Below are 12,962 nucleotides of genomic sequence, written 5' to 3' on the forward strand. Positions count from 1 at the left end.
TGCTATCATGGCCATTGAGCAGGTGGTAGATGAAGAAAAGTTCTTGTATCTTCAAAACAGACTTCATTAATTTATTAACCCTCCCATCTCAGCGCCTTCTCTCAATTTAAACAGGAAAGGACAACGTTCCAGTCATTTAAGTTATTGTGAATCCTCCATTAATACAAACTAACTCACAAATCATCCTCCTTTACTCCTGAGAAAAGCTAGAATTTTTGTTGATCTGTTTCACATTTGAGATGATTTGATCATGTGAATAGGGCAAACAAAGACCCAAATGACCCTCAGGGAAAAGGAGAATTTATTTGTGAGTTGGCCTGCATTACATTCACTAATATTTTAAAGCCTGGAACTCTGCATGTTTCTGTTTCCGTAGAAAAAGCTCATCAGAGGAGTAGGGCTGGGCAAAACGATTATTTTTGTAATCGATTAATCTAGCGATTATTTTTTTGATGCATCGATTAATCTAACGATTAATTTGTTAATTTGATTATATTTTGATTAGATTAAATTATTGATTATTTCCCAATTATTTGACTTGTATAAAAGTTTGATTATTACTAATTTATGTATCTCAATGAAATAAACGCAAATTTCTTCATTTGAACACATTTTAATAAAATAAATTCTAAAATAAAGTTGTTGCAATAGTAGTACAATCTTATGTTAGAGATAACATTTAACAAAAACTTAAATGTTGTGCAAAATATTCATATAAATCAAGGAAATTTTATAACAAAAAATATATAAATAGCAGCAATGGCGTCTTTTAACAAATAAAATCTAACATTCACTTCGCTTTCTGCAAAAAAGTGTTGTTCATTTTCAAAATAAAATCAATTTTGCCTTTTCTTTTGTTCATCACATGAAGTAGTTATGCATTGTTGTTTTAATAAAAAAAATCCAAAATAAAATAGTAGTACAATCTTATTTTAGAGGTAGCATTTAACAAGAAATTAAATGTTGTGCAAAACAACAAAAAATAAATAAACAGCAGCAATGGTGTCTTTGAACAAAAAAAATATAACATTCACTTTGCTCTCTGCAAAAAAAGTGCTCTTTAAAAAAATAACATCCATTTTGCTGCCTTCTCTCTTGTTTCTGTGTGTGTGTGTGTGTGTGTGTGTGTGTGTGTGTGTGTGTGTGTGTGTGTGTGTGTGTGTGTGTGTGTGTGTGTGTGTGTCCAATCATATTCATCACATGAAGCAGTTATGCATTGGTGTGAAGGAATGTTAGCATTTCTACATGCTCAGCAGTCAGGCTTGCCCTTTTTTTGGTGACAATGTTTCCAGCAACAGAAAAAAGCCTTTCAGAGGGTGTTGATGTGGCAGGTACAGCTAGATATGATTTGGCTAAAGTAGCCAGTGTGGGGAATCTTGTAGCATTATTCTTCCACCATGTAAGGGGGTCATTATCCCTTGGAATAGGTGCTTCCCCAAAGTACAACAGTACTTCTTTCCTCACTGTCTCATTTTCTCCGTCCCCACCCTGGTCAATGTTTTCATTACAATCTTCCTCCTCAGAATCTGTACCCAACAAAGTGTCCAACACAGACCTCTTCTTTGTTGGGGGACTTGCTGAGGCTTCCTGCCCCACAGTTGCCTGCTGAAGCTGTGATCTCTGCTCCCTTTTGAGGTCAAGTGCATCCTTCTGTACTCTTACTTGCAGTTTCAGAGCATCCTCTGGAGAAAGAAATTTCAGTTTACGAAAACGTGGATCGAGGGCAGCAGCAATGAGTGACACATTTTTCCCATCTTCTTGAAATGCAGATACCTCTGGCTGCCACCTTGACATGATTTCCTCTTCTGCACTGTTCTGGAAAATGTTCACTGCAGCAGAATCGAAGGATTTGTTTTGAGTGGATTTCAGAAGACCCTTCAGCAGTGGGGGGAGAACAGAGGCTGTGACATAAGATTGTCCACTAAGAACATTAGTGGCTTGCTCATAAGGCTTGAGTACCTCCTTCAACTCACCCAGAAGAATCCACTGATCATTTTTCAGATCCAGGTACTGTTTCCCACGCGGTGTGACTTCTGGATCTGAAAGCGTCGCAACTACTGGCCATCTCTGTTCCAACAAACGTTCAATCATGTAGTATGAGCTGTTCCACCTGACAGCTACATCCTGGATTAGTTTATGCTCAGCTGTACCCATCTGTTTTTGCTTCTCCTTAAGCTTGATGGTAGCTGGCTCACTTTTCTTGATGTGCTTTACAAGGCCCCGTGCAGCTGATAGTGCCTTATCAATCTTGGGGTCTGTCAGTGCATGGTTTACAACCAGTTGCAGTGTATGCCCAGCACACCGATAGGATACCACTCCAAACTTCTCTTCCAGGATGTGGAGAGCTGCAACCATGTTACTTGCATTATCATGCACAATGGCAAGGACATTATGCAAGGAAATGTGGAATTTTTCTGCCACCTTCTCCACCCAGGAGGCAAGGTTTTCTGCAGTGTGGCGCTCTTCAACTGGGAGTGTTGTTAAATTGAAGGACAGAAGATCCCAATTGTCATTGATGAAATGACAAGTTACTCCTAAGTAGGATTCTGTGACTAGACTTGTCCAAGCATCAGTGGTAAAAGAAATTTTGGATGAGGCCTTTTTTAGTTCGCTCCTTAGTTTCTCAACTGAAGTTTGATATTTTCTCTCCATCATGCTTGTAAAATGGCGCCTAGAAGGCAGAGTGTAACCTGGTTGAAAAGTGGTCAGCATTTCTTTGAATCCTTTACCCTCAACCACAGCAAGTGGCCTCATGTCTTTCAGAATCATAGATAGGACGCTCTCAGTAAGTACAGCCACCTCCTGGGGGGTGCAGGGTGTTCTTCTCTGACAGAAGTCCACCAGACTTTTCTGTTTGTTCCTGAAAACATAAATCACACATACAACACAGATAAATTAAAATTATTACAAAAATATTTATGTAGAAAGCATAATATCAAAATAATAATTTGAAGATCTGTATTTCAGTGTTTTTTCAAAATATTTAATCTACAAGATTTGTTAAAAAAGAGGTTTTAACACAAAATGCTGCACATTTTTGTAGTCATTAGATGGTGCAACTTAGATCTATAAGATCAACAAGCTGGAGGAGCATGATGTATAAAAATAACGTTCAAACAGGATGAGGCATTAAACTTGACAATCAAGAGTCCGTTGTCATTTTGCTTTTGCAAGCACTTCAACAATATTGTAATAATGTCCACGACGGCTACATTTAGCAGGTGCTACGTTGTCTTTGTTAACATTTTTACTGCGGACAATTAGCACTGTCCCACATTTTCAGCTCTCGCTGATTCTCATAATCAGCACGTGTGCATTCCGACTCATTTGGCCATCATGAGCCACAAATAAAAACCAACAAACAGATAACAGCTGCTGCTATATGTTACTGCTAAGCAGCGTGGCAGCAGTGGGTCTGCTTGTGTGTGTGAGTTAGTGCATGGCTACGTGGGGTGTTTGGATGTTATAAAACAGCGTTAGTAAAAAAAAAAAAAAAGTTGAAAACTTACGGTGTTTTTTCGTTTGCAGAAGCTGCTCCTGGATGCCTTCGTTTGAGGTGCTGGTGCATAGCCGTCGTGCTTTTATGATAGGCCATTTCCATTTTACAAAGCCGGCAAACGACTGAATCGCTTCCTTTTTTGTTAAAATAGTCCCATACTTTTGAACTGCGAGTTCGGGTTGAGTGATTTAAGTCGACCCCGCTCACGCTGCCACTACTCGCTGCTGCCATGTTTGTTTTTTGAACGTGATGACGCATCGACGCAAATTATATGCGTCGACGTATTTTACGTGTCGACGTAATCGATTACGTCGACGCGTCGTCCCAGCCCTACAGAGGAGATGGGGAACGTCTTTAAAAGTCCAAAAACGTGTTCCATAGTTGACGTCACTGGGCAAGTGCTTCTGGGTGCTAATGCAAGTCAAACGAACTGCATTTACCAATAGAAAACACAGATCATTTGGACATTGATTAAAAACAACCCAACAGATACAAAATGCTAACTTTTATGCTCAAAAAGCCTTTCCAGCTGTTTTATGTTGTTGCAGACCTTACCTGGCTTTGGAAAAAGGATAAAAAATGTTCCCTCTGACGTCCAATCTGGGTTTCTAGAGTCTGATTGGCATCTCCCCCAACAGCGGTGCATATGTCTTCCTGTTTGAACATCTTTAGTTGATGAAACTACAACTTTAAGACGAGTGGAGCGACTCAGACCCATAGGTGCCCTTGCAAAATACATGCTTGCTTGTCGAGGACTACATCCCATAATACATTTGGACGTTACATCACAATCTAATTTTAGCTAATTTAATTGGCATGTATTGGCTATAGCACCTTCTAGAGTCTTGGAACCCCCCAAGGTGCTTTACAACACAATCAGTTTTTCACACCCTGGTGGTGATGAGCTACATTGTAGCCACAGCTGCCCTGGGGCACATTGATAGAGACAAGGCTGCCATACACAGGCGCCACCAGTCCCTCCGACCACCACCAGCAGGCAAGGTGGGTTAAGTGTCTTGCCCAAGGACACAGCGACAGACTGAGTGGGGCTCGAACCTGCAACCTTCTGATTACGGGGCGAGCACGTAACTCCTGTGCCGCTGTCGCCCCATGTAGATTAAGCTGTTGCCCTTTATCGCTGAGAATGGTTTTCATAAATGTTTGAAGGTGTTATTTTGGCTTGCACTCCCTGAATGCTCATGTTGTTCCATCTAGTTGCAGTTGCTTTATTTCAACCAGTCAGCGTAAACCACACAGTTTGTGCAGTTCAGGAAATGATTTGCTTTATGAATTATTTGGAAAAATTCAAGTAAATCTCTGTTTTCTAATAGAAATTCGACACATAAAAGGGATTGTTTTCCAGTTGGAAGCTGACTTCCTCTGCATGTACACGGCTCAATCAAACTGGTATTGCATCCTTTAATAATTTGATTTTCTAATAGGATAAAGGGTCCCAGTTTATAGATCGACATGTAAGTGCGCTGTGAGAGTAAGCCTTTGTATGAATGTGGGCTTTCCATTTTAATTTTTACCTAAGCACAAACATCTTATTGAAGCCCTACAGTCTTTACGCTGAAGCCCTGATGGAGAGGAAATGGTTAAAGCTGCTTATGGGCTGAGCGTTTTGTCTGGCATGGTGGACCTACACAGCCAGTCAACTGAAACAGGACTAGCCCAGTGACTGAGCCCAGCTGGCTGCCTTCCAGGAGCTCCCCATGCAGCAGACAATACCCACCTGTGTTGGAGGAGGGGGCTGGCGGTGTGTGTGACTGACTGAAGGCACACACATGCACACACACACCGAGCCAGTTATTTTGTGCTCAAACAGGCAGCGTTTGGCTCCACCTCCTTCATCCTCCACTCTGTCCTGTAGCTCTCCAAATGTCTATCAACAGGCTCCAGCTCTTGTTTTTGACTCATTGTGCAGAACGCTGATGTTTGAAAGCAAACTCTGAGATGGAAATCAAAACCGGGGTTTGAGATGACAAGAGCTTACAAACGGACAGAGGGTCTTTTGGCTGCTTGAACACGTGTGTCCGTTCGAAGGACACCCCCAGTTAAATTCCAGCTACCCCTTCACGTGTTGTAGGCTAGAGGGGTAAGGGGAGGGAGCTGAGGGGGTCCCAAGGGGTCTTTTCTCTCTGGTTAGTGCAGAGAGGCTGCTACTGCCAGAAAGTTGCTATGGCAACCCTATCTGATTCCTACAACAATACCAGAGCACCGTTTCCCCCATTCTACTTCCCCACCTCCCTTTCAGAGCTACACATTCACATGCATGCTCAGTTGTGCAAACTTACAAACGAAGCCTGTGTGAATGGCCAATTACATCAGGGATTGTGTTTTTAAAGGAGGCTGATGATGCCCGTGTGGATTAAAGGCAAGTCTAGTTTAATTAAAGCACTGCCTTCAAGTTAATTTAAACCTCATAATTGCACTATTACAAATCATTAAGTCCACTATTAATAAAATGCAATAAACATGTGAAAAAGTAAGTTAAATAGTGCTTTCTTTTGTAAATAATGGATACACTAGGGGCTTGGTAATCACAGAAATGATCCCAGTTGCATTTCCTTGTGAAATTAAATGGTGATGAAATTTCCCTTACAATATGTAACACTGTTTTATTATTTTGATTCTCATTTTTTTAGGCTGTCATTGGCCTACAGACCGAATCCATCAACAGCAGGTGCAGAAATAGGGGGTGATGTTGGTGGCTATGATCATCACAGCCTAATTTCTGACCAACTTTATGGTTTTCCTGCGTGAGCAGTTATGAAGCCATTCAGAGGGCTAGTCATGTTCCCATAAAACTGCCATTAGAATCACTAACTAACTAATTAGTTGGCTAACGAGCCAGCCAGCTAAATGTTATTTTAGAAAAGTAATTTTTAATAGAAGGCTTTTTACATTTCCCAGCCTTTTTATATTGTCGTCGTCATCGTCTTCCTCCGCTTATCCGTGTCCGGATCGCTGGGGCAGCATCCCAAATAGCGAGCTCCTGACCGTCCTCTCCCCAGCCACCTCCACCAGCTCCTGCGGCAGGAACCCAAGGCGTTCCTGGACCAGATTGGAGATGTAACCTCTCCAACATGTCCTGGGTCAACCCGGGGGCCTCCTGCCGGCAGGACATGCCCGAAACACCTCCCCAGGGAGGTGTCCAGGAGGCATCCTGACCAGATGCCCAAACCACCTCAACTGACTCCTTTCGGTCCAAAGGAGCAGCGGTTCTACTCCGAGTCCCTCCAGAATGTCCGAGCTCCTCACCCTATCTCTAAGGCTGAGCCCAGCCACCTTACGGAGGAAACTAATTTCGGCCGCTTGTATTGGCGATCTCGTTCTTTTGGGCATTACCCAAAGCTCCTGACCATCGGTGAGGATTGGAACGTAAATCTACCGGTAAATCGAGAGCCTGGCTTTCTGGCTCAGCTCCCGCTTCACCACGACAGATCGGCTCTGCGCCTAGAAATTCTGTCCATAAAGATTATGAACAGAACCGATGACAAAGGGCAGCCCTGGCGGAGTCCAACCTTCACCGGGAACAGGTTGGACTTACTACCGGCTATGCGGGCCAAACTCATGCTCCTCTGGTAAAGCTCCCTTAACAAAAGGCCACCCACCCCATACTCCTGGAGCGTCCCCCACAGGGTGCCCCTGGGGACACGGTCATAAGCCTTCTCCAAATCCACAAAACACATGTGGATTGGTTGGGCAAACTCCCATGCCCTTCCATCACCCTTGCAAGGGTATAGAGCTGGTCCACAGTTCCATGGCCAGGACGAAAACCACATTGCTCCTCCTCAATCTGAGATTCAACTATCGATCGGACCCTCCTCTCCAGTACCTTGGAGTAGATCTTTCCAGGGAGGCTGAGAAGTGTGATCCCCCTATAGTTGAAACACACCCTCCGGTCACCCTTCTTAAAGATGGGGACCACCACCCCGGTCTGCTGCTCCACAGGAACTGCCCCCGATGACCATGCAATGTTGCAGGGACGTGTCAACCACGACAGCCCTACCACGTCCATAGCCTTGAGATATCCAGGATGAATCTCATCCACCCCCGGGGCTCTGCCGCTGCGTAGTTGTTTGACTTCTTCAGCAACTTCTGCCCCAGAAATTGGAACCTCTTTGGCGCCAATCGATAGTCTTTCTCCATGGCCTCACCAAACTCCTCCCATACCCGAGATTTTGCCTCGGCAACTGCCTCTGCTGCACCTCACTTGGCTATCCGGTACCCGTCTGCTGCCTCCGGAGACCCACAGACCAGCCACCCCCTGTAGGCCTCCTTCTTCAGCCTGAAGGCTCCCCGAACCTTTGGTGTCTACCAGCGGGTATGGGGTTGCCACCACGACTGGCACCGGCCACCTTGCGACCACAGCTAGCAACAGCCGCCTCAACAATCACAGAGCGTAACAAGGCCCATTCGGAGTCAATGTCCCCCACTGCTCTCGGGACACGGTCAAAGCTCTGCCGGAGGTGGGAGTTGAAGACCGTCTTGACAGGTTCTTCTGCCAAGCATTCCCAGCAGACCCTCACTATGCTTTTTGGTCTGCCGGGTCTACACGACATCTTCCCCTGCCATCTGATCCAACTCGCCACCAGGTGGTGATCAGTTGACAGCTCCGCTCCTCTCTTCACTTGGGTGTCCAAAACATACGGCCGCAGGTCAAAGTCTATCATCGACCTGCAACCTAGGCTGCCCTGGTACCAAGTGTACCGATGGGCATCCTTATGTTCGAACATGGTGTTATGGCCAAACTGCGGCTTGCACAGAAGTCCAATAACGAAACACCACTCGAGTTCAGATCAGGCAGGCCGTTCCTCCCAATCACACCCCTCCAGGTCATGCTGTCATTGCCCACGTGAGCATTGAAGTCTCCCAGCAGGACAATGGAGTCCCCTGATGGAGCACTATCTAGCACTCGTCCCAGGCACTCCAAAAAGGGTGGGTAATCTGAACTGATATTTGGCGCATAAGCACAAACAACAGTCAGGACTCGTTCCCCGACCCGAAGGCGCAGGGAAGCTACCCTCTCGTCCCCCAGGGTAAACCCCAACACACAGGCAGAGAGTCTTGGGGCTAACAAAAAGCCAACCCCAGCCCTCCGCCTCTCACCCGTAGCAACTCCAGCAAAGGAGAGTGTCCAGCCCCTCTCAAGGACTTGGGTTCCAGAGCCAATGCTATGTGTCGAGGTGAGTCCGACTATATCTAGCCGGTGCCGCTCAACCTCTGCTACAAGCTCCTGCTCCTCCCCCGCCAGCGAGGTGACTTTCCATGTCCCAATAACCAGTTTCCTTGTCCGGGGATCGGACCTCCAATGCTCCTGCCTCGGTCTGCCACCCAATCCACACTGCACCGGACCCTTCATATTCCTCCTGCGGGTGGTGGGTCCACAGTTGGATGAGCCCATGTATCCGGTTTGGGCTGGGCCCGGCCACCAGGCACTCGCTCACGGACCCCAACCCTAGGCCTGGCTCCAGGGTGGGACCCCGGTAACCATCCGGGCCGGGTACTCCGACTCTTTGTTTTTACATCCATGAAAGATCTTCTGAACCATTCTTTCTCTCACCCTTCACCTCAGACCCATTTGTCATGGGAGACCCTACCAGGGGCACAAAGTGCCTCAGACAACATAGCTCCTAGGATCATTAGGGCACTCAAACTCCTCCACCACGATAAGGTGACGGTTCAAGGAGGACATATTGTAACACTTTCAAGTTACTTTAATTTTATTGTATTTTAATTTGTTCCTGAGTACACCCAACACAGGAAATTATTTTTGCTTGATGCTTCTTGTCAGTAATTCTATGTGTTTGAAAACCTGAGTGGTCAGCTTTACTACGATGTTAAAACATGTAAGGACCATGCACATGGGGAAAGAACAGTGTAGTAAAATATGTTGGTAACACTGTGCTGGTGAAGATTCTCAATCATCCAAGTTATGGTAATCATAAACGGGTTCAAATGAAGGCAACTGGACTTCTTTGGTTTCTCGAAGACATTTCAATTCTCATCTGAGGAGCTTTGTCAATTCTTATATTTTTAAATTTAAAATTTTGTCAATTCTACCCCGTGAAGAGTTGTTAGCCTCTATTGTGTGGGAGTCATAGTGTTGTAAGCAACAATCGTAAAGAAGCCAAGTCAAGTTACCTTCATTCAAACCCCTTTGGATGTTCGTAACACCCCCAAACTTATTTTTGAAATCCTCTGGAAAATTCTTTTGTTGGTGTTCACTCTTGTTTAGGAGCTTCAAGTCACTGGTACCTGACTGGTAGCTCCTGGACAGCTTGGATATGCTGTACGCTGTGGGTCTCCAACCTTGGTCCTTGAGGGTCACTATCCAGCATATCCAGCAACATCAAATGCGGAGAACAAATTTTACACACCAGTGTGATGGTTAATGGGACTTGAATGTTAAAATGTGACCAGACTAGTGACCAGCATGAGAAGGAGCCAGCTGTTGTAACTCTGTGTGGGTCTTCCACACACTACTGAGGTGAAAACAAACAGGATAACATTATTGGAGGTTTTGTCACATTTTTTGTGACCTAGGCCTGTGTGTAGTGCTGTAACACCACCATGCAAATACATTGAAACACAAAATAAGGCACAGTGGATGTATGCAAATCATATGTAGAGAAAAATACGAGATTGGTTGACTGCTAAAACGGACTTATAAAAATATACAATAAAAGGTACAGTAAAGGGTGAAATTGAAGACCATTTAAAATATACACATAATATTTTAAATAAATAAAAATGGGGCCAAATATACTTCATTTGGTGTTGAAGGACAGAGTTTAAAAAACTTTAAGAAAACCTTTAGAGGCCATGGCATTTTTTTGTAGAAACAATAAAAACCCTCTTCACATTTGCAAAATACTAACTTTCATTTATTTATTTATTTTATTTTTATTTTATTTATTTATTTATTTATTTTTCTTCATTTTTTTAACCGTGTCCTGTCTGGCTGTGAAGCAAGCAGAATTGATGTCTGAATGCTGGTAACAAGCCTTACAGATTTACTCTCAGGTGGAGCATCAAAGCGTCTGCTTTTAATGTCACGCCTGATACTTAAAACTTTATTGTTATTGTTTTTGAATGCTTTGTAATTCCGACCAGACACGGAGACAGAGGTGAAAGAGAAAGGAAAAGAAAAGGTGGGGAGAGAGAGGGGGGGGGGGGTGTTCCACAAAAATAAACAATAATGAACAAGAGTCTGCTTCTAGACCTGCAGAAAAAGACAAAAAAAAGCAAAAGGGCAAAAAAACGGGACACAACAACAATACAACAAGAACTAACTTTCATTTATAAAATCAGTGGTAACCAAGAGGTGGAAGATGCCCAATAAAACGAAAAACACGAAACATCCTAAAACTGCCTTCCAGACAGAAAACCTTAGGGTTTCTGTGCCTGTCCAAAAAGACTAATAGCCTCATATAAAGAATTTCTGACTCCACCCCTGCACCACAGTGATAAGAGAACTGTCATGCAAATACATTTTACATCTGACAGGAGTCGAGGGTTTTGGATGAATTACATCCGCGCATACTTGCCAGATCAACAATTCGACAAAGACCTATTGTGCAGCAGTGAGGCCGTTGTCTTTGTCTGGATAAATTAGCTTCATTCAGCAGCTTTTTATGGGCAACAAGCACAAGTTGGAAATGGCTGAGATATTCTCCCAGAAAAACACATCCTTGTCTGCTTGTATCATGGTTACTTATCTCTTCAACTAAAGGAGATGGGATATTTTTAGCTGCTGTGTTGTGATGCTGATGAGACTGTCACAGCAGGTGCTCAATCACAGACCAAGCTCTTACGCAGAACAAATAGTAATAAGGTCAGCATCATGTCCGATTGCATACCATCAGAGGGTTGGAAAGCATCTTTTTGTACCTGTTGTAGCAGACTGTACCAGGCATTCGACTGACAAAATAAATGTTTATTGTTGGGTGATACAGCCGGCAGAAAGATGTCAAGACAGGAAGCCAGTATTTTTAGATGATCGAGTTATTTGTTAGTGTGCATCTTTTGAAAAAAAAGATGAAAAATAGTTTTGCTGTTTCCTCAGACAGCTTGTGTACACTGTCGTTAAATCATTTTTTTCATTGCAAGACTGTGTGTACTTGTTCAAGGGTGTTTGTGTAGCTGTGATTCGCATGCTTTATTCATGGGTGGGTTGTAGATTAAAACCTTTGGCTTTTTACAGCACTGTTCATTATAGGCAAGCACACACATAAAATGCACAAATCCGAATTTAAACATGTTACAGTCCATGATTAGTATGTTTTTCTTCTAACAGCTGATGAAGCAGTGTTTGAAGTCTAAATCCCTTCCAGGTGTCTAAACTGATCCACACAAATTTGCTGCTAACTGCATGAATGAAGTTACTTCAGATGTTTTATTCTCTTAAGAGCTGATCAGACACATTTCTTTGCTTGCTCTATAAACAAAAAGATAATTATTAGACAGATTTTTGTTGTGATTATCATGATGAAAATCTTGAGCCTGTTAAACAGAAAGCACCAATGCCATATGCCCCTAACGTATCCAACGATGGGCTCAGTGCCTAGAAAGGGGCTGCAGGCAGGAAGTGCCATATTGGCCTCCAAGGACAGTGAGATCATTGGCTGGACCCCCAAGGTTTGGACACATGGCCCCAGACCAGCATTCATCCTTGATCTTCCTGCTGATCTCATGAACTGCATGCCTCTGAGAACCCTTTAGAAATCTTTTGCCCAGTCTTTTTTCTTTGACAGGTTTCCATTTTATTTGTGCAAAGCTAAATCTTGGACACAGGTAGGGATGGGTACCGAATTCGGTACTTTTTAAGGTACCGACCGAATTCCATAGTACCGACCGAGCACCGATTCACGTCATTTCAAACGGTGCCTCGTTTCGGTACCCGTCCTTCATAACGAGAACTTGCCAAGACAGCTGCGCATGCGCAGGAGCGTTTTGTCATCGCTTGCTGTGAACCAGTTGTAAACAGAGCAGCATGGTAGAGAGAACACACACTAAAGCTTGGGTCCACTTCACTAAATGTGATGGGTAACTGGATGATGAAACCAGCGACAACTATCTAAGTGAGACATCCTCATCTTAATCTGCTCCGGTAGGTAAATATAATTAGCTTGATATATTAGCTTCCGTTTCGCTAATGGTGCGTTCGCTTTCTCCTCGGAACTCCGAATTTCCGACTAGAACAACATGAACGCGCTCTAAAGTTTGGCTTCACTTTACTAAATGTGACGGGTGAAGACGAAACCAGTGACGATCTAAGTGTGAGGCATCATCGTTTTAATCTGCTCCAGCAGCTAAATAAACTGTTTAAGATAACGTTAGCTTGATATGTTAGCTTCCATTGCCACCATTGTTATCAGCTAATGGTGCGTTCGCTTTCTCCTCGGAAATTCTAACTTCCCAGTAGGAAAAATCAAATGAAAAAAGATGGCAAAAG

The 12,962-nt window shown here is 43.8% G+C and overlaps 2 protein-coding genes across 11 annotated transcripts in view; one reads left to right on the top strand and one right to left on the bottom strand.

Annotated features, from left to right (window-relative positions):
* neo1a (neogenin 1a) overlaps positions 1-12,962 on the top strand; it is a 230,457-nt gene that overhangs the window by 42,136 nt on the left and 175,359 nt on the right. The gene's annotated exons all lie outside the window — the stretch shown is intronic.
* Positions 1,106-3,863, bottom strand: LOC129166516 (E3 SUMO-protein ligase ZBED1). Its single transcript, XM_054748963.2, has 2 exons — positions 3,510-3,863; positions 1,106-2,860 (listed from the first exon to the last, which is right to left on the bottom strand). The coding sequence occupies exons 1-2, from the start codon at positions 3,755-3,757 to the stop codon at positions 1,210-1,212; spliced, it is 1,899 nt and encodes a 632-aa protein (XP_054604938.2). The 5' UTR covers positions 3,758-3,863; the 3' UTR covers positions 1,106-1,209.

This window comes from Nothobranchius furzeri, chromosome 9 (assembly GCF_043380555.1).
Source record: "Nothobranchius furzeri strain GRZ-AD chromosome 9, NfurGRZ-RIMD1, whole genome shotgun sequence".
NCBI classification, from domain to species: domain Eukaryota; kingdom Metazoa; phylum Chordata; class Actinopteri; order Cyprinodontiformes; family Nothobranchiidae; genus Nothobranchius; species Nothobranchius furzeri.